Below are 27,127 nucleotides of genomic sequence, written 5' to 3'. Positions count from 1 at the left end.
GCAAGTCAGACAAATGTTTTGGTTTCCCAGTACATGTAAGTTACACTTATACTACACTGTAGCCTGGCAAGTGTGCAACAGCATTGTGCACAAAAATATATACATACACATACCTTAATTTAAAAATACTTTACAATTAAAAAATGTTAATCATCATCTGAACCTTCAACAAGATGTAATCTTTTTGCTGGTGGAGAGTTTGAAATATTTCAAGAGTTACCAAAATGTGACAGATACATGTAGTAAGCAAATGCTGTTGGAAAAATGGCGCTGATCTGCTTGATGCAGAGTTACCACAAAACCTGCATTTGTAAAAAACACAGCAGCTGCGAAGCACAGCAAAGCAAGGTATGCCTATAAATGTAAAAACGTCCTCTAAGTTCATGAATCAGAAGATTTGATGTTGTTAGGATGGCAATACTCCTCAGAACTGGCTTACAAACTCAACATAATTTCTATCAAATTCCCAGCTGGTTTTTTGTAGAAATCAACAGGCCAATGCTAAAACTCATATAGAAAATCAAGGGACCTATAAGAGAATAACTAAAATAATCTCAAAAAAGAACAAAGATGGAGACTTACTACCAACTTTAAATCTTACCACAAAACTATAATAAGCAAGACAATTTGGTACAGGCATAAGGATGCACATAAACAGTCATCACCCAGTATTCATGGAGGAATGGTTCCAGGACCCCTATAGATATCAAAATCCTTACATAAGTGAAATATTTGTATATAACTTATACACAACTGTCTATAAACTTTTTCTTCCATATACTTTTAATCATCTTAAGATTACATTTAATACCTAACACAACGTAAATGGTATGTAAATAGTTGCCAGGGTGGCTTTGCTCTTTAGAACTCTGAAATTTTTTTTCTGAGTATTTTCTATCTGTAGTTGGTTGAATCCATAGATGTGAAACCCCAAGATATGGATACCGGCTAAAATGTCAAAGACAGATAATATCAAGTATTAGTAAGAATACAAAGCAATTAAAAATCTCAAACACTACTGGCAGTAGTATAACTTGATACAACCATTTAAGAAATCTGTTTGGCATTATCTAGCAAAGCTGAACTCATGCGCAACTTATAACTCGGCAAGTCCACTCTAAAATAAGGATGTAAGCAACAGGATGTGTGCATATGTTCCCCAAGAGACATGTTAAATAAACATCTTCATAATAGTAAAACACACTATAAACAACTCAAATGTCCACCAATATTTGAATGGATAAATTTTAGTACATTCATACGATGAATGCTGTGCAGACAATGAACAAACTACAATCAAAAGCAACGTGAACAATCTCACAATGTTGAGCAAAAGCAGTCAGCCACAAACTAGTACATACTGTATGGTTCTATTTAAATAAAATTTGGGGGCTTCCCTGGTGGCTCAGTGGTAAAGAATCTGTCTGCCAATGCAGGAGAGACAGGTTCGATCCCTGGTGCAGGGGGATCCCAGAGACTGAGGGGCAACTAGGCCTGTGCTCCACAACTACTGCGCCTGTACTCTGGAAACCAGGAGCTGCAACTGCTGAGCCCATGGGCCATGAGTGCTGAAGCCCTGCAGCCCATGCTCTGCAACAAGAGAAGCCTTTGCACTACAAGTAGAGAATAGCCTCTCCAGCAACGAAGACCCAGCACAGCCAAATAAATAAATAAAAATTTAAAACAGGCATATTAACCTATGTTGTTAGAAGTTAGGTTCACAGGTAGTATATAATAACTGGAAGGAGACTCAGAGAGTACAGGCCTATAGGGTAATAATGTCCTTTCTCATTCTGGTTGTCGAATTTACAAGTGTGTTTACTTTATGCATACTGACTGAACTATATGCTTTAGATTTTTACACCTCTATATTTCAATAGAACATTTACTTAAAAACTACATATCATTAAAAATAAACCAGTTATTTTAGTCCCCATCACAAAACTACTCTATAAGAAAAACTGATTACTACCTGGACAACGCTCTCTACTGAAAAGACAGTTTTCAAACAACTTTTCGACATGATATTGCCTTTTTCCCAAGTTTCATCATGCCACATTAAGTGACCCATTGGACTCAACAGTAGATCGAACAGACATCAAATGTGCCACTGTAATAAAAATTAATTTCATGCTGTTCAGAATTCGGCAGCAGACCTGGGAACTAACTGCTCTAGTGTAGTATGCTGCTACGACACATCAGCTGAGAACCGTTCATCTAACTCCCTTTTTAACACGTAAAATCTCGAGTGTTTTCAGAAGAAGGAAGAACAGGTAGGTAAATTTCAGATGTATATTACAACATGGCTTGGTACAGAATTAGTGAAGTTCTGAAGGCATCTATATCACCAGTTAGACTTCTGTGAACTTGCTAATCAACTGAACTTGCATTTCAATCAATTTACCAATTTGACTAGACAATTCATACTTTGACATTTTTGTCCCATTTTCTTATCTAACTAAATAGTACAAATAATACTAATCATTCTAATAATGCTTAATTCTTATTAAAACATTACAATATCACTTACTGAGACACTCTAAAAGAAAAAGTCTACATAAGTGGTTAAGCTTTTAAAACTATGATATCAAACTAATTATAAATTGTTAATATGTCCAACTCAAATAAAAGTGACTAATCAGATTCTGAATGAGGGCAAAGGTAGAAAACTGATAATCAGGTATTATCTGGTCAGGAAGGAGTATTTTTTTTTTTTTTTTTGGAGTATTTTTTAAGTCTAAATTTTACTGCTTCTAGGCAAGGCAAGCTTTGATACTCTGTCTTACACTTGTTACCTGTCTGGCCTCTAAAGGCACCTATTTGAGGCTGGTCTATTAACCTCCATATGGGAGAGCCACAGTTAGGCAAAATTTTACCTTTCTGCCTCAGTGGGTTTGTTTCTTTATTTAAAAAAAAACAACAAAAAACTGAGAATATTACTTGAGAGATTTCTTATATGCAAACAACATGAAAAAATTTAACCTGAAGCAGATGTTATTTTACAGATAAGGTACATGAAGTTTAGTCAGATTCAAATAAACCTACCCATATCTAATTCTATCCTGCTATTACTAATTCAGATACCCTACCTTCAAATCACATGACAAAACAGGGGCTAGAAAACAGAGCAAGAGAAAACTGGATCAATATTAAGACAGCCTGGATTACAGTCAAAAGCATTAAGAGCCAAAATCAGTCACCTCATACACATGAGAAGGGAGACCGTGACCCCCCCCCCCCCCGCCAACCAACATTAAAAGTGAAAGCTGTAAATTTTAGCCATGACTAATGCCTACTTCTGAACCACATTTGAAAGTTAAAAAAATTTTGGTTTCATTATTTTAAGAAATTCTGCCATGATGAAATATTTCATTCTAAAGTTTCTAATTTCTCTGCCCATTGCTTTCCTGTGAATTGGGAATATCATGTCCAGTACTAAAGTCTGGTACTATCCACATATGTTGTACACTTTAACAGAGCTATAGTAAAAATGCATAATAAATACCTTGCCATCTAATTCAAAACAAAATAACCCACATTCCATTGTCCCTTAAAAGTGTGACATTTAAAAAAAAAAAAGTGTGACATTTAAAATCCACTCTTTTGTTTAAAAAGATAGGTATGCATGGATAACTGAAATTTTTGCAAATATCATGCTACAGTTATACATGTGCCTATCAAGTTATAACTGCATCACTGCAATTTGTAGTACACCAAAATGCAGTACAAAGTAATCAATACCACATACAATCTGTCACAACTACTCATTTTGCCACTGTAGCATGAAAGCAGTCATATACATAACAAGTGGGCATAACTGTGCTCCAAAAGTTTAACTTATGAAAACATAAAATTTTCACATCACAAAATATTCTTTTGATTTTTGTTCAACGATTTAAAAATGTAAAAATCACAAGTCATTAAATACCAGTCAGCAGGCTAGATGTGGTCCATGGGAAGTATATTGTCAACCCCTTATCTACAGTAAGATCGAACACTGAACTTCCGATCAGAATTTTATTGCCTCACTCAAATACTGAGTGGTCCAAAAAGTTCATTTGGTTTTTTTCTGTAAGATGGTTCTAGGAGCATGCTTAGTTGTCTTTAACTTCATTCAAAATAATTTTGTCAGATTGTGCTGTGACAGCTGTCTTATCAGTGTGCATTAAAAAAAGCTTATTAAAATGGTGAATTGTGTAGCCATTTTAATATTGAAAATAGAAGGAAAAAGCAACATTTTCAGCATATTATGCTTTACTATTTCAAGAAAAGTAAAAACACAACTAAAGTGTAAGAAAAGATTTGTGCAGTGTATGGAGAAGGTACTATGAGATCGATCGAATGTGTCAAAAGTAGTTTATAAAGTTTTGTGCTGGAGATTTCTTGCTGGACCATGCTCCATGGTCAGGTAAAGCAGTTGAAGTTGATAGAGATTAAATCAAGACATTAACTGAGAACAATCAACATTATACTACACAGGAGCTCACCAACATACTCAATATAGCCAAATCAAGCACTGAAAAATCATCTGCACCAGCTTCATTATGTTAAATTGTTTTGATGCTAGAATTCCACGTAAGTTAAGTGGAAAAAAAAAAACCTTCTTGACCGTATTTCCACATGCAATTGTCTGCTTAAAGGTAACAAAAATGTTCCATTTTTAAAACCAATTGTGAAAAAATAAATAAATAAATAAATAAAAATAAAACCAACTGTGATAGGCGATGAAAAGTGGATACTGTACAATAACATGCAATGGAAGAGACTGTGGGACAAATGAAATGAGCTACCACCAACCACACCAAAGCTGCTCTTCATCCAAGGAAGGTGATGATGTGTATATGGTGGGATTGGAAAAGAGTTCTCTAAGATGAGCTCCTTCTGAAAAACCAAACAATTAATTCCAACTTGTACTGCTCCTATTTAGAGCAACTGAAGGCAGCACACAACAAAAAGCGTCCATCCAGAGTTAGTTAACAGAAAACACATACTCTTTCATCAGAATAATGCAAGAGCACATGCTTCTCTGATGACCAGACAAAAATTGTTACAGCTTGACTGGGAAGTTCTGATTCATCTGCTGTATTTACCAGACATTGCACCTTCAGACGTCCATTTATTTTGGTCTTTTAAAAATTCTCTTAATGAAAAAAATTTCAATTCCCTGGAAGACTGTAAAAGGTACCTGGAACAGTTCTTTGCTCAGGAAGATAAAAGTTTTGGGAAGATGAAGTTATGAAGTTGCCTGAAAAACAGCAGAATGTAGTGGAACAAAATGGGGAATATGCTGTTCAATGAAGTTCTTGGCAAAAATGAAAAATGTGTCTTAAATTTTTACTTTAAAAAACTAAAGGAACTTTTGGCCAACCCAGTAGGAAGAGAACCAAGGATTATCCACTGTATGAGGAAGCCCCTCTGATACAAAAAGAGATCAATACAAAAAGGAAAAAACAAGATTAAAAATAAAGTCAAGTAGAGCTTTCAAAATGTCAACTGAGTAACCAGTGATTAAAACTCAATGCTTTCACTATGGAGAGCCTGGGTTCAATTCCTGGTTGGAAAACTAAGATTTCACAACCTATGGAGCATGGCCAAAAAAAGGAGAAGGAAAGCATAAGAGAAAAGGTAGGAGACAGCACGAAGCCAGTAATGCAAACATTCAAACAGTAACAACTCCAAAAACAGTGAGGGGAGGCGCTTTAAGGGGAGGCGCGTGGGGAGGGTCCTTGCAAAACCTTTCCCAAGCTTAAACCTTTGTTCACTAGAAAGGAACAGCGCACAACAGAGCACGGGGAACTTTAAAAACAACGGAAGGAAAAAAAGAGACACATCACTATTTCAGAAAAGGATGAAGAAATACTGAAAAGTGCCAAGAGGAAATAAATAAAAAAAATCTAATTGGGGTCATACAGAGGAGCAAAATCAAACTAGCACCAGCAACACTGTCCACTTGAAAACTCTGGGAGAGACAGCTTAAAGTCCTGAGAAAAAGATTTTAACCTAGAATTCTGTATCAAAGCTATGGTTGAAAGAAAAGAATAAAATAAAGAGAACTTCAAAAATGCAAAGGCTCAGAAATTTTATTCTTATTCTTTCTTGGGATGTGCAAACAAAGGAGTAAACAAAGAATAGGGAAGCCTATGTAATTAGAACCAAGACTCTCTTCATAAGGGAGGCTTGAAGCATTACATCCTCAGAAGAGCACCGAAGCAAATAATCAAGATAGTAAAACTTTAAATCAGACCAGCAAATAATCAAGACAGTAAAACTTTAAATCAGACCAATAGCATAAGGAAAAAACTGCCACTCTCTGATTTCAGAGTGAAGGAATAAGTTTTCTTCTGAGAAGTTCCAAATACAAGTCAGCCTATAAAAACTCTAAGTAAATCAACATTTGCAGGTTCTAAGAAACACCAAACTAAAAATTTACTTCAGTGACTTTTCAATGGTGGCACCAGACAGAAGCAAAGTCTCTTTTCTACTGTTTGGAGACTTGCTCGCAAAAACCAGGTCTGGCAAATTAAAGCCCTAGTATACATATGCTCAAAATCCAAAACTATGAAACACTGGAAGACACCATCTACCATAATCACGAACAGGCAGAAGCAAGTAATAGTAAAACAGGACTTCAGGAACTTCAGATAATGGAATTATCAGATGGAATTATTTCAATATAAACATGAATCAATACACTTCGGATATTTAAAAAGTAAAATGAAAAACAAGAAAAACAAAGCAAACACAATTAAATATAATTCAAGGGAAAGATTTACAGTAAAAACAAAATAAGTATATAAGAACAACTCATAAAGGATGTGAAAGACTTTTCTAGGGGAAAAAACTATTAATATTCAAAAACAAAACATTTAAGCAAATAGAAAACCATAGAATATTTCTGAACAGGCAGACACCATACTGTAAAGACAGCATTTTTCTCCCAAATTAATCTATATATTCAAAGCAATTCCAACATAAATACAGACAAATTTTTAAAATGAACTTTCACAAGATGATTCTAATATAAGAGCTGAAAGTCTAGATCAGTCAGGACAATCTTTAAGATGAACAAGGTATATATGGAGGCGGATGAAATTAATGTATAGCAAGGTTTACTGTAGCTTTATGAAAAGCACTAAAGGTAGAAAAAAGGCGGGAAATTGATTTTTAAAAAACCTCTCATCTATCAAAACACAGCTTTCTCAGTGTTAGTTGCTCAGTCGAATTTGACTCTTTGTGACCCCGTGGACTGTAGCTCGCCAGGCTTCTCTGTCCATGGAATTCTCCAGGCAAGAATACTGGAGTGGGTCATCATTTCCTTCTCCACAGCTTTCTAAAAAGAAAAAATCTAGTATATTAGTTTATTGTTGTGTAACAAATTATCCCACAACTTAGTGGAGCAAAACAATTTCATTATCTTTCAGTTTCTTTGAATCAGGAATCTGGGAGTGACATGGCAAGTGGTTCTCTCTATGCTCTAAAGAGGCTGCAGTCAGATGTCAGCCAGGACTGCAGTTATCTAAAAGCCTGATCATGTTGGAAGATCCACCTCCAAAGTGGCTCGTTTACATAGCTGGCAAGTTGGTCCTGGATGCTAGCAGACCCCAGTTCTTTTCAGAACTGTTAGAGTGATAGCCGGAGAAGGCAATGGCCCCCCACTCCAGTACTCTTGCCTGGAAAAATCCTATGGATGGAGGAGCCTGGTAGGCTGCAGTCCATGGGGTCGCGAAGAGCTGGACACGACTGAAGCGACTTAGCAGCAGCAGCAGAGTGACAGCTTGTTTTCACTGAGAACAAGGAATCCAAAGGATACGGAAAAAGCTGTATACCTTTAATGAAGCCTCAGAAGTCACTGTTAATTCTGCTATATTCTGTTGGTCACCCAAACAAGAACTGTGAGCAAAGACTAAAGAAGGGTATAAATACTAAAGAGAACACCGGGGCCATCTTAGAGGTTGGCTATCACACCAAGCCATAAATCTTCCATTTACATAACTAACAAAGTATCAGTATACAGAACTTTTCAAGAATTCTTACAAATCAAAAATTTTTCTAAAATGTTAGCAAACTAAAGAGAAATAGAAGACATATGGACATGTTATTCACAGGAACAATAAAAAACTGCACATAACAAGCATTCAAAAAGTATTTTTCCCTAGTACCACATAATTCATGCTATATACACATCATTAAGATATAGATTTTAAATATTTTTCTAAAAATGATGCATTTATGTTCCTTCATCCTTGTTTTTTCTCACTCCCCCTTGGGACTGATGTCTATTATAGAAGGTGATATAATCTGTGACCACAAAGGAGACAAAATTAATGTATCCAACACCATGAGCCCAACCTCAGAACTTGTCCTCTGAAAAATAAGATGATAGAACTCAGTCGACCAGTCATAAATAGGAAAAAACTAAATTAACAGATCCACAGCAAGCTATTTACAAAAGGTCCAACTCTATGAGTAAGTTATTAAGTATTGTTTTCCTCTTTACATTCTTTTGGGGACAAGCTCTTTATGAACTGTGATGGGTACCCCAAAATTAAGGACTATACATGTATGAATCTGTCGTCTTCCGCTATTCCATGGTCTGACACTCTTTCTAATGACTCTATATTATCACTTTGTTATAGCCCCTTTAAAGAAGCAAGTCTCAAATTTTTGTTCTCAGAATCCCCCTTACACTCAATCATTGAGAAACTAAAGTTTTTGTTTAGATGGGTTTTATCCATCAACATGTACTGTATTAGAAAGAAAAACTGGGGTTTTTTTAATATCTCAATATAATTTTTTTAATTTTTATTTTTTAATTTATTTAAATTGGTGGCTAATTACTTTACAATATTGTGGTGGTTTCTGTCATACATTGACATGAATCAGCCACAGTTGCACAGGTTTCCCCCCCCCCCCCACCTCCATTCTCAAACCTCCCTCCCACCTTCCTCCCCATCCCATCCCTCTGGGTTATCCCAGTACACTGGCTTTGAGCGCCCTGTTTCATACATCAGACTCGAACTGGTCCTCTATTACACATCTGGTAATATACATGTTTCAATGCTATTCTCTCAAATCATCCCACCCTCGCCTTCTCCCACAGAGTCCAAAAGTCTGTTCTTTATGTCTCTTTTGCTGTCTTGAATACAGGGCAGTCGTTACCATCTTTCTAAATTCCATATATATGCATTAATATACTGTATTGTTTTTCTTTCTGACTTACTTCACTTTGTATAATAGGCTCTAGTTTCATCTACCTCATTAGAACGGATTCAAATCCATTCTTCTTAATAGCTGATTAATACTGCATTGTGTACATGTACTACAACTTTCTTATCCATTCATCTGCTGATGGACATCTAGCTTGCTTCCATGTCCTGGCTATTGTAAACAGTGCTGCGATGAACACTGGGGTACACGTGTCTCTTTTTTTATTTTTACATGTCTCTTTCAATTCTGGTTTCCTCGGTGTGTATGCCCAGCAGTGGCATACACTGGGTCATATGGCAGTTCTATTTCCAGCTAAAATTTTTATTTATTTTTAACACCAAAAACATTTTGTACTGGGGTATAGCTAACAGTAAATAATTGTTAATAATAATGTTTCATTAAAATGAATATTAATTCATTTAAAAATAAACATACAGAATACTGAAGTAGAATATTTATCAGAAATAATTTCCAAAACAAAACAAAAGTTTTAGTAATGAGTGACACTGATTCATATTTTTTTAAATCTCTTGAATATCCAGTTTAATAGATGTCTGAATATAGTTTTTGCATTTAACCTGTTGTGAGAGGTTGTTTTGTTTGAAGAATAAAAGGAAAACCTGGCCTCATACAACCATTTTAAGAAAAGGGAAAAGTATTTTAATAGTCTTTTCAGACAATGTGTGGATACTCTTCTTTAATATATTTGAAAATTGCAGAGTTTTTATTTCTTAAACATCAGTTGCAATGTGAAATTTACCACAGTGATGAACTTTTACTGCTCCCTTACATTAAAATCTATTGGTCTATTTTGCACTTTGAATCTTTTTTCTATGCATGATTTTGTAATATCATGCACTGGTCATTTGGAAAATATTGGCTCACGATGTAGATCTTCCAAATGTTGACATTTCATCGTACAGTACCAAAAAAACAAAAATGTTAGTATCACTACCAGCCTTATCAGAAAAGCCTTTAAATATTGATAAGATACAAGTTTCCCAAAGTCCTAATTTTCATTTAAAAGCTCAATTTTTATCACTGGCAACAATGTCAGTTGCTTTCCTTAAAGTGACAGAGCTCAGTTCATTCATTTTTAAGAAAATGGCTGCCAAATATCCACACCATAGTTTGTTAATCATTCATTCAAGTAAAAATTATTTTCCAAGAAAAAAAGCAGCTAATCCAGCTTGGAATTCAAACAACTGCACGAGTACTTGTCTTACCACACTTCAGTCTGCAGAAGCACTTTGCATTATCACATTTTATCCCACACAATATTAAGGATCAAGATTTTAAAAGTAATTTTTACTGCTTCAAGAACATAAAAGTAAAACTAACGTGATTTTGTTGGTGGCGGTAGTTTTAGTCTAAGTATGTGATGGTAGAGATAGAATAACTTTTAAGAGGGGTCTGGAGGTACTATCTTAATTCCTGCTAAGGTGCCAAGCAATTTTATCCCTCATTGATTTCCTATTATTAATACAAACATCAGAACAGTGAATAAGGCAAATAATGAATCAGTGTTGCAATGAAAACAGTTTCAACTTTGCCAACACCTGAAAGTGTATCAGAGACAATCTTCTCCCCACTGTCAGCCCCCACCTCAGTTCCGAAGACCTACTTCGAGAAACTACTTTAAGTTACTATTCTCACTTAAAGTCTGTTAAGAGGAGTATACATAAGGAAATGAAAAGCAATCAGATTTTCCTAACTAAAACTTTTGGTGTAGAGATATTAGACATCGTAAAGACTTTGGGTTTGTTTGTTTTTTTTTTTTTTAAAGACTTTGGATTTAGAATATGAATTTACCTAAGTTTTAGGCAGCTGGAGAGATTTGGAATGCAAATAACTGTCAGATGTGCTCTATTTCATCAAATGTCAGAAAAACACCAACAATTTGCCTTCCTGCCTCTTCCTTCTGCTTATCATGAGACAGAAGTTAATCACAAAGGCAATGGGCGACAACTGGAAGTCAACAGAAATAAGAGCAGTACAATTTATTGGGGGCTTACCAGGTGCCGGGTACTATATGAAGTAATTTACAGTGTATTAACCCATTTAATCCTCAAAATAACACTATGAAACAGGTATTATTATTCTTCTCAATTTACAGACGCTAAGTAACAAACCCACAGGCATTCAAGTAGTAAATAATAGAGCTCAAAAATAAATGCAGACATTCTGACTGCATTCTGATTCCTGAATTGTGTACATTTAACCAACCACAATGCTAGAAGTTGTTAAAATGCTTTTGTTTGATACATCTTTAATGACTGATTGCTGATGACTATATAATCATTCAAAAACTCAAGTAGGGCCTAAAAAAACTCTCAGATAAGTCACACCCGGAACTAGCCAACTGCCATTTATTACACATACTGCTGGGGAAAAAACTTCCAAGAGCTCTAACCGAAGATTCCCCTAGTGGTTCACCAAGTACTGTGCTAAGTCCCTCCAGTGGCGTCCGACTCTGCGACCCTACGGACTACAGCCCGCCAGGCTCCTGTGTCCATGGAATTCTCCAGGCAAGAATACCGGAGTGGGTTGCCATTTCCTCCTCCAGGGGATGTTACCAACCCAGGGATCAAATCCACGTCTCTTATGTCTCCTGCATTGGCAGGAGGGTTCTTTACCGCTAGAACCACTTGGGAAGCCCGTGCTCAGTGATAAAACCATTTTGAGGAAGAGCTTTTCACACTATATCCAGAGGTATTCTCTCTCACTTACAACGTGGATGTTGCCTTCTCAGACTTTTCACAAAAGTTGGAGATTCGTAAACAGAATCATTTTCCCATGTTGATTCTTCCATTATTCCCCACAAAAGTTAAGTATATTAAACTTATGTAGACATGAAACATTAGTATTAAAAACAATAACAGAATCAGAATTTTACTGGATAAGAACTCGACTAATTCATATTGCAGACCTGGAGAGGCTGTCTAGCTGACCCACCCAAAGCTACACAGTAAATTAATAGCAGAAGCAAATGCAAGTTACCCAAATCAGATCTTCATCCACATCACCATGCTGTCTATGCCCTACTACAAAAGTCTCAACTCCTTCAAGAGTTCATCTGAGAGGCTATTCAGATGCATCAATGCATATTTGTACTTTTATTGATACATTATTAGATTTGCACATACCCACTACTGATATCTATTCTGACTCAACCTGAAACAAACCTAAAAAAATAAACACAAAAGCACTTTTAAAAGCTGACTATTGAGATTCAACAAATATTAACTAATCTATTTTGATTTTCCAAATACTCCAAAAGCACATAAATCAGTTTTTCTCCTCAAAATATTTAAATCCATGCCTCTCAAAGCGTGAAAGGTTCCAGAATCAGAATTAACAATATACTTATTAAAAATTCAAATTCCCAGTGTCATCCCCAATTAAACTGAAACAATCTCTTAAACTCCCAAAATGGTATTTTTAAAAGCTCTCCATATGATTCTTATTCATCCAAAATCAATTTATTGAACATTCACTCTACAATATTCCAGTGGGAAACAAGGAACAAACAAGTAAACAAAAACAAGAAAACATTTTGGATTTTATCTGTGCAATGAAGAAATAAAGGTAATATGTCAAAGAGCGACCTGGAAGACTACAATTGTCCTTTAGTAATCTCAAGGGATTGGTTCCAAAACCCCCGTCAGATACGGGATAGCCAAGTAACAGTACTTTAAGGAGCAACCAGACAGAGTTTTCAAGGCAGTGAAAATATGTTGCATGATATTATGACAAATCCATGTTATTATACTACATTTGCTCAAACCCTCAGAATGTACAAGCGTGAAACCCTGACATAAACTATGGACTCTGGGTGACTATGATGTAGGGCCATCAACTCTCAAAAATGTACCACTCTGGTGAGGGATGTTGATAATGGGAGATACTATTTAGGTCTGGGGGGGAAGAGTTATATGGGAAATTTCCTTATCTTTCTGTATCTTTCTTAATATTGCTGTAAACCTAAAATTGCTCTTTAAAAATAAAGCCTTAAAAAAAAATAAGTCAGAAGGTCTTTCTGCAGAGGCAACATTTGGAGTGAGTAGCCCTTCACTTAAGAAGAGTGGTTCTCAAATTTAGTGTACATCAAAATCACCTGGTGGACTTACTGAAAATGATTTCTGATTAGACAGTCTTGAGTGGGCCCATTCCTAACAAGAGTGCAGATAAATGTTGATGTTGCTAGTCCAGAAACCACACTTGGAGAATGATGGATCTAAAAGGAACAGCTAAAGGGTTTGAATAACTTTGGTGTGTTAGAAAAGAGAGGAAAACAAGGCCATTAGAAGGGAGGGTAATGTCATTGCTTCGGAACCACTTAAGACAGTAAATCAAACTACCAACCATGCCTATCCAGACCAGAGATAGGATCACAGGCTGTTCAATAATACCTTACAATTGCAAAGCATTTCACAGTTTAAGAAAGTATTTTCACTTTCATTACTTAATTTGATTTAATGAGATATAAGTGAAGAACTATAATCTACATTTTAGAGATAAAGAAACCAAAGGACAGAAACATGATGAACCTGAGGGAACCAGAAAACAAAGGGCAGAACTATGTTCCCTAACTTCAATCCAGTGTTCCTTCCAGACAGCAAGTTTTGATTTTTTTTTAAAAAAAGCAAAGCAAAAGATACACACAGGAGGTAATACTAAGTCATTCTCTAGACTCTGCTGCCTAAAAATATGGTGGCTTCCAGACTTAATTTGTTCTAGACACTGGTTAGAAAGCAACACTACCTTAAGACTGACAGTATTTAGTCTCATCAGCTTATTTCTCCTAGTTCAAAAACAAACGATGACGAAGTGAAGAGGACATTTACACACAATTATTCTCTGTCTTGCATAAATAAAACAGAACTAATTTCATAACCTCAGTCCCTCAGCCACATCAATCAAACACAATTTTCATCTTGTATCCCCTCTAAATCTCTCACCTAATCCAGGTTCCCACAAGAACACTGAATCTCACAAGTCTTAACTATACTCATGAGGCCTTCAGCAGTTAGTTATACACCCATTATCCACACTCCCTATACCCATTATCATTTAGTATCTTCTCCATCAATTAAACCCTCACTTTTAACACTCTTCCCTGCACGTCTCAATAATACTTCAAATCCAAAACTGAAATCATCATATCGTCCCTCCAGGCCCCTCATTTCCATTCTCAGTGCTACTTACAACTAGTTACCATCAATGATAAACTAGCTGCCATTTCACTAATAACTACCATGTACTAGTCACTTTGTTACATGTACTAGCACCATGTACTGGTCACTTTGTTAAGTCACTTCATTCTATCAATAACTTTATGAGGTAGATAATTTTTGTCCTTGTAAAATTAATCTGTCCAACTAGGTAAGAAGTGACCAAGTAGGCATCTAAGAAAAACGTTTTCTCCAGAAGTCCATACCTTTCCCCCATAACAAAACACTTCCTTCTTCAACACCTGACAACAGTCCTTTACCAGCCAATTTCTCTCCTAGATTACTGCCAGGATTCTCCTAACTAGTCCTGCCTCAGGTTTTTTTCTTCCCTTACCTTTCAATGTGCCCTCAAGCAATCCTGATAGATCACAAATGTCATCCTTTTATCCTAGTACAAAAGTCTGTGAGGGGACTTCCTTGGTGGTCCAGTGGCTAAGACGCGGCACTCCCAATGCAGGAGGCCCAGGTTCAATCCCTGGTCAGGGAACTAGATCCCACATGCCACAACTAAAAGACTCTGCATGCTGCAAGGAAGACCCTTGCAGGATAAATAAATATTGGAAAAAAAAAAAAAAAAGGTCTGTGAGAGACTCCCTTTAGTCTATCTACAATGTACCAGGATACATTCCATAGGATGAATCCAAAACCCTTTAGTACAGGTCGACAATCCCTTACCTTCAGCCCCAAACTTCAAAAGCTTTGAAATTTTAAAGTTTTTTCATGAGTCTGCAACAAAACCCACCCTGAACTGTGAGGGGTTATTTCTCTATCCCATTAGTGATATGCCTTACTACACAAATATTAACACTTAATGAATTGTTAACCCAGACCCCGCTGGAGTATTGAAGACCTCAGCAGGAAAAAGAAAAATTTTCAAAGTATTCTGACCTCTAAAACACACCTGGTCCTAAGAGCTTCAGGTAACGGATTGTAACTTCTTACCTACTCAGTCCATCAAACCAACTTAATTTCCAGTGATGACCTGATCCGTCCTAGGAACGTATAAGATGTTCTGTGTTCGGAAAACTCTACAACTCAGCGACCTACTCACCCTTCAAGAAACCTACGCAAGGACTGCTTTTCAGTGAAGTTTTCCTGACCTTGTCTTGACTGTGCCACAACCACTGCATCCACCTCCACTGCTGTATCTTATACGTCTGTTTCCCCTATGTTGGGCAGTGAACCGACTCCTCACTGAGCATTTTATCCAATCGCAGCACGGTATCCGAAACACTAAGGGTCCATTAATGTCCAAGAACTGCAATTCATCCCAACTCTCCCTAACACCCAATTCCCTTCAAAGTTCAGTTCTCCTTTACCGCTAAACCTAAGGTTTTTTCCCTAGCCATGCAGGCCCCTCACAGCGATTTTGTTTGCAGAGTTCCTTCTTCTCAATGTCATCCTAAAGTTACTTTCTACCAGACGCCTTTTCTTAGCCCCAAATTCTCCAATGCCCTTTAACCTTCCTGGTCCTTCTTTCCCCTAGCTTTGAACAGGTCTCCCTCTAAGGCAATTCATCCTCACTGCCCTTATCTCTTACCTACTCCCTCAACACCTCTCGGGGCTGGGCCCTCCCTTGAAAACGCTTCTCACAGGCGGATTTCCAGACCCCCTCTTCGCCCACAATCCGTTCCATCAGCTCCCAAACCTGCGCTCGGCCCGAGTCCACGCCTTCCCGGCCCGTATCTGCACACCACGAACCTCCCCTGCAGCCGGCGTCCCCTCCCCCAGCCTCTCGCAGCCGGCACCCCTCCCTTCACCCTCCCCGTCTCTCTGGAGGTTCAGCTTCTCCGAGAACTGTCCCAGGAGCCGCGTCTTTCACCTCTGAGACTCCTCAGGATCACGCCGGTCAGAGCAGCCCCGCACCCGAGTACTCTCAGAGGACCCCAGATCCTCCTCGGCACAGCAAAGCCCCTTCGGCCCAGACCTCGGGCCGAGCCTCCCGCTCACCTTGCTGGATGTCGCCGTTGCTGCCCCCCGGGATGGGCACGTTGAGTTGGCGCTCGGGCTCAGGCAGGCAGCGCAGGCAGAAGGAGTGAAGACAGGGCAACAGCTTGGGCTCCGCCTCACGCCGGCTCTGCAGGCTCTGCTGACACACGGCGCAGGTGTCCAGGAGCGAGGCTGGCGGTCCGGGAGGCGGCCCCGCCGAGGGACCCGGAGCAGGAGCCGAGGCCGGAGCTGGGGCTGGCGTCGATACCGCCCCCCCGGGAACTCCAGGGCCCACTGAGGCTGCAGGGGCTGAAGCAGCTGGGGCCGAGCCCGAGGAGGCCGCGGCCACCCCCCCGTCGTCGGGCCCAGCCGCGCCGCTCTCCGCGCCGGCCCTGCCGCCTTCCTCCTCCTCCTCCTCCACCAGCACCGCGGCGAGAGGCGGCTCCGCCTCCTGCGCCGCGGGCCCGGCGGCCCCGGCAGTCACCGGCGCGCTACCGCTGCCCCCGCCGCCGCTCTCAGCCTCGCCGCCGCCTTTGTTTTCCGCCATGTTTTCCTCTTTGAACCCGCCGGACCGCCCCGCGCCGCCCGCCGCCGCCGCCGCCGCCGCCGCCCCCAGCCCCAGCCGCAGCCGCAGCGAGAGCGGCCGCCGAGAACGAGCAAGCTAGAGAACGAACGAACGAGAGCGCGCGCGCACGCAGCACCCCCACCCTCGCGTCGCGCGGTCGCTGGAGGGCGGGCGCGGCTCGCGCACGTACGCACGGACGTCCTCCGGAGGGAGGCGGGAACTCCGGGCGCGGGCGCGCAGCCGTCCAGGTTGCCCCTCCCGACCTCTGGGGCCCGCACGTAAGATTTCGCCCCGCTGCAGTTCCGATTGCAGTGAGCCCTTAAAGCCGGAGACTGTTGACGCTGAACTACCTTTAGTCGCGGTGGTTAAGAGCTCGGACGCGGCCACTATACGGGGAAGAGCGGGAAAGGGTGAAAGGCCGGGGCTGCTTCCCGCGGAGCGAGCGACTCTCGGGTGGCGCGGTTCCCAGGGTGGGCGCATCTCCGCGGAAACCTCCCTCCGCGCGGGGTTAGACTCCCAGGCCTCCTGGGTCTCTGTGCTTTAATTGGCCGCGTTCCTTTGGATGATTGTATCTCTCGGGAGCAGTAAAGGGAGGATTTTTGTTTTTAACTGGCGGCGTACCAGAAATAGGCTGAAAAAACTCAGTGAAGGAAAAAAAACTCTTTAACCGCTATTTTTAGCTTCTTAAGGTGATTGTTTCTCTGCCGTTGCTACGCATCAGAAAACCAATCAACCGAGAGGCTTTTTCAGAGCGGAGATGTGCCAGGACCACACCCCAGACCTGCATCAGGAAGTGGGGGTGAGCTGATGAATGTTGAAAGCGCTTTGACTGACTGATGGGCGTCGGTTTGAGAAGTCACGCTCTAACCAATATTATGTTCTCAGAGTCCCACTTAGTATCCTGGCGTGAGTTGAGTCGCAAATACTCTAACCAGTGTAGGTAATAGCAGCTTTCAGGAAGGGTTGTCTTTATTTGGGAAACAAGTACTCTGGCTGTTTTAATGTTCAGATCATGAAGTACTTTCCTCTTCTGACAATGTTCCCAAGAAACTGTTATTCTTGAACTGGTGTAAGTCCTTACAATAAGCCACCTCGAAACATTTTTCATTTATTCGTTCAAAACAGTGACCTCTTACTATGTGACAGGTAATGTTTTAGAGATGCTAGGATTGCAGCAGGGAACAAAGGAGACCCTTGACTTTCAAGGAGTTTGCAGTCTGGGGGAAGAGTGATGTAAATATATGCAGGGAATGATAAAAGCTGTGAAGGGGAAAAAAGAATTCAGATTAGAGATGATTGGGGAAGTCCTCTGTTATCAAGCTTTGGTTCTCTTGCAGAAGAGTGTTCTAATCAGGAACAAGCAGTAAGTTCAAAGGGCCTGAGGTAGACAGATTCTTGGCTTTAGTTAGAGTCTATGTGACTGGCGTGACTTGACAGAGGCAAAGAGAAGTAGGAGATTAAAGAATTAAAGGAGCTGGTCACATACAGAGATGGCCTTCAACTTGCTAAACTTTTGTGTCTTGGAAAAGAACTTTGAAAAACTGCTTTCTTGCCTCAAACAATTTTTAAGATGATCCTTAAAAGTTTTCATCAAGAGTATAAATAGTTGCAGAGACTGCCATTTCTGACATTTTGCATTACTAACGTTTTTCAGTTGTCACATTAATTTTAAATCTACCCAGTGGAAAGTTAAACAGGTGGTTTAACAAGCATCATCCATTTAAAAAGTACATAATCAAAAGTATTCCACTTCTTAAATAATATTAAACATGAAAAGTAAAATGTTAATTGGGAGTGCCTCTTAATGAGATGACTGGTAGTGGGTTTTTTTTTTTTTAGTTTGTGTAGACATAGATGTATATAACATTACTAGGAAGAGATACAGTCCTGTATCACATTTTTATTAACCTAAGTCACTGCGTTTAAAAAAGTGTGTATATGTATACACACACACACACACACATATGAGAGTCGGATCATAAAGAGGGCTGAGTACCGAAGAATTGATGCTTTCAAACTCAAGAGAAAACTCTTGAGAGTCCCTTGGACTGCAAGGAGATCAAACCAGTCAATCCCAAAGGAAATCAGTCCTGAATATTCACTGCAAGGACTGATGGTGAAGCTCCAAGATTGAGGGCAGGAGGAAAAATGGGTGACAGAAGATAAGACGGTTGGGTAACATCACCGACTCAATGGACATGAGTTTGAGCAAACTCCAAGAGGACAAGGAAGCCTGGCGTGCTGCAGTTTATAGGGTAACAAAGAGTTGGGACACAACTTAGTAACTGAACAATGAAAAACAGTACCTGGCACGTGGTAAACATGAAATGAATGTAAAAGTAGACCCAAAGGTTCATGAAGGGAACACAACTGGAAGTAGAAACAAAGGTACCTGAGAGAAAAATCTCAAAAGAAAACATACTATGGACTGAACTGAGCAGTGGGTATAAGGATCTTCCCATTTCCCTGACGTTGGCTATCTTTTATGCCAACTGCCTTGCAAGAACATTGTAAGAAAAACACAGTTCTGAAATGAAGAGAGATTATCCATCAGTGCCTAGTAGCTCTGGCTGTGGAGGAAACTGCCCTGATGTTGCTGGTAACCAGAAGAGAAAAGAACTTTCCAGCTATCCAGAAAAGAGAAAGAGCACTGGGAGTAAGCAATGGTGAGAGCATAATTCATGAGCTAGGTACAAGAGGTTGGCAGCAGTGAGGCAGAGTAGCCCAAGAGTACCATGAAGGTTTGCATTGGCCAGTTCTGCCACTCTTGGACAGAGCAGCCTTGGTTGTCAGCAGGATTGGAAGCAATTCACAAAGACCAGCAGAGGAATGCTGAACTGCAGTTAAGATTTGGGGCATTTCTGTTAATGCACCATGCTTACAATCATGAGTGGGTGAGACTAGGGGATATAAAGGTGACATTTTTTTATTTAAAGTTCACTTCTCGGAACACAGGGGTACATAAGCACATGTACCTTGGTTTAGCATGTCTTTGGACTTATCAGAAAGTTCAGTTTCACAGCAAGGACCTTCCTAATGCACGTGTCAAAAGATTGAAATTTAAATCGGTGATGTTGAGAAGGACAAGATTTTTGTTCAGAAATATGCCCAGTGCTCCACCATGGAAAGGCAAAGCAAGTACAGGAATGATCTGGATGGAAGACAGGTGAGGCCCCTGGATTCCCTTACAATGATGCAAACAAGAACAAAGGCATCACCTGAGAGCAAGGTATTTGGAAGATCCCAAGAAGTACACCCCTGGAACAAAAATAATCTTTGCTAGTTAAGAAGGCAGAAAGGGCAGACTTGATAGCTTATCTCAGAGCTTCTAATGAGTAGTTAGTTGGCCCACTTCCTTATTTCTTCAAAACAGAAATCTCAACTTCTTTTATGTGTAACATTTAAATTGATTGCATATACCAGAATTCAGTGCCATCAGCACTAATTTGTAACTTATGTCATCATAAGGCTTAAGATAATTAAAAACAAAATCTTAGAAAAAGATTTGGGCAAAAGATGTTGGGCAAAGTGCACTTTGATTTCCTGGTGCTCTGTTTTCTGAGTTTGAGAACCGCTAATACCAAGAAAAGTCTTCCCAGGTGGTGCTAGTGGTAAAGTACCTGCCTGCCAATGCAGGAGACATAAGAGATGTAAGTTTGATCCCTGGGTTTGGAAGATCCCCTGGAGAACGGCATAGCAACCCACTCCAGTATTCTTACCTGGAGAATTCCAAAGACAGGTCAGCTATAGTCCATATGGTCGCAAAGACTCTGATACAACAAGCAACTTAGCCCTCATGCGCAGAGTACCAAGAAAAGAGAGACAAATGACAGAATTCTAATTGCTAGCTCTTTGGCTTTTCTATATTTCTAAAGCCTTCCAAGGCACATGGTTAATCCCAGTAATAAAAACAACATTTAAACAGCAGTTTACAATTTGTAAAGTGATTTCACCCACATTATCTTTATTTCTTGCAACCAGTAAGATACATTCCAATTTAGATAATAAACAGACTTCATTGTGTGAGTGTACTGTAGTGTATTAGCTCTCTGTTGTTACACAATAAGGTTTTCAATTTTTGCTATTATAAATAATACTGTGATAAGCATTGTGATGAATAATACTTTGCATGTCTATAGTTATTTTTTTCTGAATATTCCTAAAGCTAGAATTGCTGATTCCACAACTATAGCCATTGTAAAAATATTTAATATGTAAATAAGTTATTAGGTTATTAAATAACTAAATTGTGCTTGATGTTTTTGCCACTACAAATAAAGATAAATTAATGTGCAATCTGTTTTTCAAATTTGTTTCTAAAGTTCTGTTTCCTCACATCCCACTTACTCCTCAGTCTCCTCTGGCATGGCTTCCATTTCCAACAGCTCTTGCTAAGGTCATCAAGGACCTCCATGTTTTTTTAAATCCAGTAGATGTATTTCATTCCTAACCATATTTGTCTTCTCAGTGGGATTTCATATCTTCGACCATTCTCTCTTCTAGAATCACTTTCTCCCGTGGTTTTCATGACACCACACTCATGCCTCTTCTACTGCTGTTTTTCTTTTAGAAATGTGTTGGGGTCTCTAAGAACAGACTTGAAGAACTCACAGGACTCAAAAAAGCTGGTATACTCATGGTTATGGTATATTACAGTAAAATGAACAAATTAAAATCAGCAAAGGTAAAAGGTGCATGGAGAAAAGTCCACAGGAAAACAGGCACAAGTTCCAGGTGTCTCCTCCCAGTGAAGTTGCATGCACTAATTCTCCCAGCAATGATTTGTGACACCTTTGTGAAGTGTTACCAAACAGGCAAGTTCACCCAAGCCTTGGTATACAGGGTTTTTACTGTGGGGGAGAGTTTGTCCCATAGGTATGGGATCACCCACCTAACTGACCTCAGCTGTTTGAATTCCAACCTACAGAGGTCAAACTGATACATCATAGCCCAAGGCTTCAAGCATACTAAAACAGGCATTCAGCATAAATCACACTAATTCAGCCAAAGTAATAGAGTATGGCCCAAGGCCTCAGGTATACCAAGGACTCTTGTTGGCCAGAGTATTCCAAGGGCTCAGGGGTTATCTCCCAGGAGTCAGTCAAGGACTAACTCTAAAAACAAGCCCTTCTTTTGAAATGTGCACGGTTTGAGTAATACAGGCCTACTAAGTTAGCCATTTGCTACTGAGTGTAGCAAACTCAATGACTTACTCAATGCTGGGCTTTCTGAAATATGCTCTAGACCCCCTTCTCAATCAATTTTTGTTCCCCTGGGAAAACTTATCATGCTGTACCTTCGTTTGCCATCCATATAATGATAACTCCCAAGTATATGACTTTAGACCAGATCAGTTAATATCTCCATAAGAATGTCTCAAAGGCACCTCAAAGTCAGCCTGTCCAAGACTCAATCCTCTTTTCTCCAAACTTCCTTTTCTTCTCCACATTCCCTATCTCAATAAATGGTGTTTTGCACTAGAATGGAAGATTTTAGAAGATACATTCATATTGACAGATTAGATACAGAAGCGGGTCATCCTTAAAACCTACAACTTCTTACCATTCATATTCAGTCTGTTACCCAGTCCTGCCAATTTGACTTTCTAAGTATATCCCAAATTCCTCCACTGTTCTTCATTTCCATTGTCACCACCCTAAATCAGCCTACCACCCGTAAGATACCACAATCCTCATTTCTGCATGCAGTATGACTCCCCTGTAATCCAGTGTCTAAACTGCAGTTAGGGACTCCCCTGCTGGTCCAGTGGCTTAGAGGCTAAGACTCTAAGCTCCCAATGAAAAGGCCCAGGTTTGATCCCTGCTTGGGGAACTAGATTCCACATGCAACTTAAGAGTTCACATGCCGCAACTAAGACCCGGTGCAGCCAAGTAAATAAATAAATAAAAATAAATATTTAAACTGCAGTTAGTCTCTTCAAAGGAAACTGATCCTTTCTTCCCCAATCCTTATCTTCATGACTTTCTCTTGCTCTTAGGATGAAAAACAAAATCCTTAAGGTCAAAGAGGCCCTGTTTCACATGTCTAGTATGGCCTGGACTACTTCACTAGCCATATAATACCCCACTCCCCCCTTGCTTTCTACATTCTAGCTACACTGGCCTTTCAATTTCTCCCCTGTTCTGTGCCCCCTCTCACCTCAGGGCCTTTGCACATTCTGCTCTCTAGGTGAAATGATTGTTTCTCCTACCACCACCACCCAGTTTGTAGAGTTAATGCCTATTTAACCTTGGGGTCTGAGCTCAAGTATTGCTTTCTCAGAGAGCTCCTGTCTAGATCAGTTTTCTTTGCTGGATATTCCCATTGATCTCTCTCTCTTTCCTTCATAGCTACTTGTGAGAACCAGTATAGCATAATGGTTAAAAGCAGGGGCCAGGTTATCCGGGTTTGAATTCCAGCTCTATCACTTATTGACTGTGCAACATTGGACAAGTTACTTAACCTCTCTCTGACTCAGTTTCATTGTCTGCAAATGTGTATATTAGTGGTGGGTATAATAAAATTACATATATATATATATATATATATATATATGCATACATACATATATATATATATATATATATATATATATACGCTTCCCTGGTAACTCAGCTGGTAAAGAATCCACCTTCAATGCAGGAGACCCCAGTTCGATTCCTGGGTTAGGAAGATGCCCTAGAGAAGGGATAGGCTACCCACTCCAGTATTCTTGAGCTTCCATGGTGGCTCAGGTGGTAAAGAATCTGCCTGCAATGCAGGATACCTGGGTTCGATCCCTGGGTTGGAAAGATTCCCTGGAAGAGGGCATGGCAAGCTACTCCAGTATTCTTGCCTGGAGAATCCCCATGGACAGAGGAGCCAGGCAGGCTATAGTCCATGGGGTCTCAAAGAGTCAGACATGACTGAGTGACTTTCATATATATATATTATAGTACATATTGAGCTTCCCTGATAGCTCAGGGGGTAAAGAAGCTGCCTGCAATGCAAGAGACACAGACTATGTGGGTTTGATCCCTGGGTCAAGAAGATCTCCTGGAGGAGGAAATGATAACCCACTCTAGTATTATTGCCTGGGAAATTTCATGGACAGAGGAACCTGGTGGGCTACAGCCTAAAGGGTCGCAAAGAGTTGGATGACTGCACATGTGTAGCATGTATGTATGTATGTAGCATAGTACATATAATACATTATTTTATAATTAAATTAATGCATGGAAAGAATTTAGAATGGGTTCCAGTGAGTATAAATACATAAGTTTTCATTTTATCATTAGGGTCTCAATTTGTAATAATGCATTCGTGTGATTATCTGATTGATACTTGTCTCTCTCATTAAGCTCCATGAAAGCAGGGATGATAGCTGTTTCTGCTTATGTTATTCATAGTGCCTGGTACATAGGTACTCATAATTTGATAAATTAATAAGTGATTCTTAGACTTATATTGGATCAAAAAAATTATATATAGTAAATGTTTTCTATAAAGGAAGAGTTACCTTTGCTTATAAGAGAGACTTGACCATGTTTCTGCTTAAAGGAAAGAACTAATAATAATTCAGAATTTGCAAATAAAGGGAAGAATGAAAACTTTTAAAGAAGCTGACTCCCTAAGAATCTGGGAGAAAATAGGATATAGAACACAGCTGGGCAGCAGACATAGATGCAAGTTCAATCCCTGGGTTCGGAAGATTCCCTGGAGGAGGGCATGGCAACCCACTCCAGTATTCTTACCTGGAAAATCCCATGGACAGAGGAGCCTGGCGGGCTACAGTGGGTCATAAAGAGTTGGACACAACTAAAGCAACTTAGCAAGCACACATACACGCATGAGAAAGAATATCATTGCCTGGAAATTATGCGAAAGAAAATAGAGAACTATAGAGATGTAGGTCATTTTGTCCCTTGAGGGGTGTGGATAGAAGTAGGAAAAGCCTATGTGTCCTCTGAGGAAGAAGCAAAGCTGCGTGCCTAGAGGGGCATCAGTAAGTTTAGCTGGGCAGTTAGAGTTCTTTTGGCTGTAAGTAACAAAAGATGATGGAAAGAATGGTTATTGAGAAGGCATCAGCGTTGTGTGTTACAACCGATAACTATTAAAAACCGTCTTCTTCTTACCCTTCCTTTTTCCCTTCCCTAGCAATTGTGCCCAGAAGCCATTAAGTGGGACCAAAAGTGCAGTTCTGTGCCTGAGAGAGAGAAGAGCTGTGCTCCAGAGCAGAGTCAAGACTGAGCAGAGTTTCCCCATGGGGACAGGGGTCAGCCTCTGCAGGATGGGGAGAAAGGCTTCTCCATGCTGGAGTCAGGGGGTGGGAATCAGGAGTTTGGAGAACAAGCAGCATGACAAGGGTGTCCATGCAGGGAATTCCCAGCCACAGACAGTCAAAGCCAGGGTGGGGGCAGCTAGTATGGACTCAGAGCCCACACAGTGTGAGGAGGGTGGCCCGTCTCTGGTATCAGAGCTCAGGATGGATGAGGAAGGCATCTGTGTAGAAGGAAGACCCAGTGCAGGGTATTGAACTCTGAGTCTGAGTCGGGTAAGGTAGACATCTAATGGGAGAACCACCTTGCATGGGCAGGGGTTAGCCCAACATGGGGTAGCCTAGGAGGGTTAAGGAGGGCATCGGTGCAGGAAAAGAGCCTGTCATAATGTGTCAGAGCCTTGATGGGGTGAGGGCATTCTTCTCAGTTACAAATATGGAAAGAGAAAATTAGACAGAACTGCCATGCTGGGTTTGAATTGTGGTATCTGTGTGCCCCAATGAGTGTCAATGGATAGAGAATAATAAATACACTTGAAGAAATAAATGCAGGTGAAAGTGAAAATCGCTCAGTCATGTCCTACTCTTTGCAACCCCGTGGACTATGCAGTCCATGGAATTCTCCAGGCCAGAATACTGGAGTGGGTAGCCTATTCCTTCTCCAGGGGATCTTCCCAACCCAGGAATCAAACCAGGGTCTCCCGCATTGCAGGTGGATTCTTTACCAACTGAGCTATCAGGGAAGCCCATGTATCTACAAGGAAATCAAAACATTTACCTCCACCCTCTTAAGATCTCTGACTGGGGGAAAAAAAAAAAAGATCTCTGACTGGGCCTGAGAATTAAATTGATATAAAACCGATTAAGAGGAGAAAAGCATACAGATTTATCTAATGTAAGTTTTACATGAAATGGGAGCCCTCATGAAGAAATGAAGACCCACAGCAATGAAAGGGCTTATATATTAGGTAGAACAAAGAGAGGCAATTGTGAAAAAGTAACTAAAAAATATGAGGGAGATTAAAGGAAGATAAGAGTTTTTTGTTTATTTTTTGGGCCTTACCACATGGCATGTGGAATTTATGTTGCCTGATCAGAGATTGACCTGTGCCACCTGCATTGGAAGAGCAGAGTCCTAACCACTGGATGGCCGTGGAATCCCAGATAAGAGTTATTTTAGCAAGATCTATTTGTATAAAATTCTCTCAACCTCAACTCCCCATCTCTGGTGATGAAAATGTTTCCTTCCTCTTGGTGTAAAGACATCTTTCACATGGGAGTTTCATCTGCTTTCAGGTAGAAAAGGGGAAGTCAGAATCCTTCACCTACTGTTTTTTAAAAATATTCTGTTCAAAATAATCTTTAGGCCTTATTAGCACATTTTAGGGTAACACATTCTGCTGCCCTTTACATATATTCATGTGTATATTAATATATGTGTGTACATGGAACCTATTTTCCTTAGGCCTGTCCACTGAGAGGCTTCGTAGCAACAATACCCTAATAGCAACAAATACACCTAGCACATATTGTACTTCAATAATACTTTAATTAAACAGTACATTAAGGACTTCCCTAGTGGTCCAATGGATAGGAATCTGCCTACCAATGCAGAAGACATAGGTTTGATCCCTGGAACAGAAAGGTTCCACATGCTACAGGGCAACTAAGCCCCAGAGTCACAACTACTGAGCCCACATGCTGCAACTACTGAAGCCAGTAAGCATCAGAGCCTGTGCTCCACAAGAGAGGCCCCCACAATGAGAAACCCACGTACCGCAACTAGAGAGTAACCTCTGCTGCAACCAGAGAAAGCTGGTATGCAGCAATGAAGACCCAATGTAGCCAAAAATAAATACCCAAACAAATAATAAATATTACATTAAGACAATAAAAAAGTCGATGTTACAGATTCACAGCCTCTCATTTACAATT

At 40.0% G+C, this 27,127-nt stretch overlaps 1 protein-coding gene, 1 non-coding gene and 1 pseudogene across 3 annotated transcripts in view; 2 read left to right on the top strand and 1 right to left on the bottom strand.

Annotated features, from left to right (window-relative positions):
* TRIM33 (tripartite motif containing 33) overlaps nt 1-16,917 on the bottom strand; it is a 137,577-nt gene extending 120,660 nt beyond the window's left edge. For both annotated transcript variants that reach the window (XM_061121089.1, XM_061121090.1), the window contains exon 1: nt 16,392-16,917. In XM_061121089.1, the coding sequence (XP_060977072.1) occupies nt 16,392-16,917 (526 nt within the window). The remainder of the gene's footprint in view (nt 1-16,391) is intronic.
* TRNAG-CCC (transfer RNA glycine (anticodon CCC)) lies at nt 14,856-14,928 on the top strand. Its single transcript has one exon. It is a non-coding gene; the product is annotated as a tRNA-Gly (tRNA).
* Nucleotides 16,918-17,692: 775 nt separating the features above from the next.
* On the top strand, nt 17,693-21,200 carry LOC133074509 (cytochrome c-like; annotated as a pseudogene).
* The last annotated feature ends 5,927 nt before the right edge of the window (nt 21,201-27,127 follow it).

The sequence above is a fragment of the Dama dama genome, chromosome 20, assembly GCF_033118175.1.
Source record: "Dama dama isolate Ldn47 chromosome 20, ASM3311817v1, whole genome shotgun sequence".
Taxonomy (NCBI): domain Eukaryota; kingdom Metazoa; phylum Chordata; class Mammalia; order Artiodactyla; family Cervidae; genus Dama; species Dama dama.
Note: the sequence above shows the minus strand (reverse complement) of the source record. Positions and strands in the feature narration are given on the sequence as shown.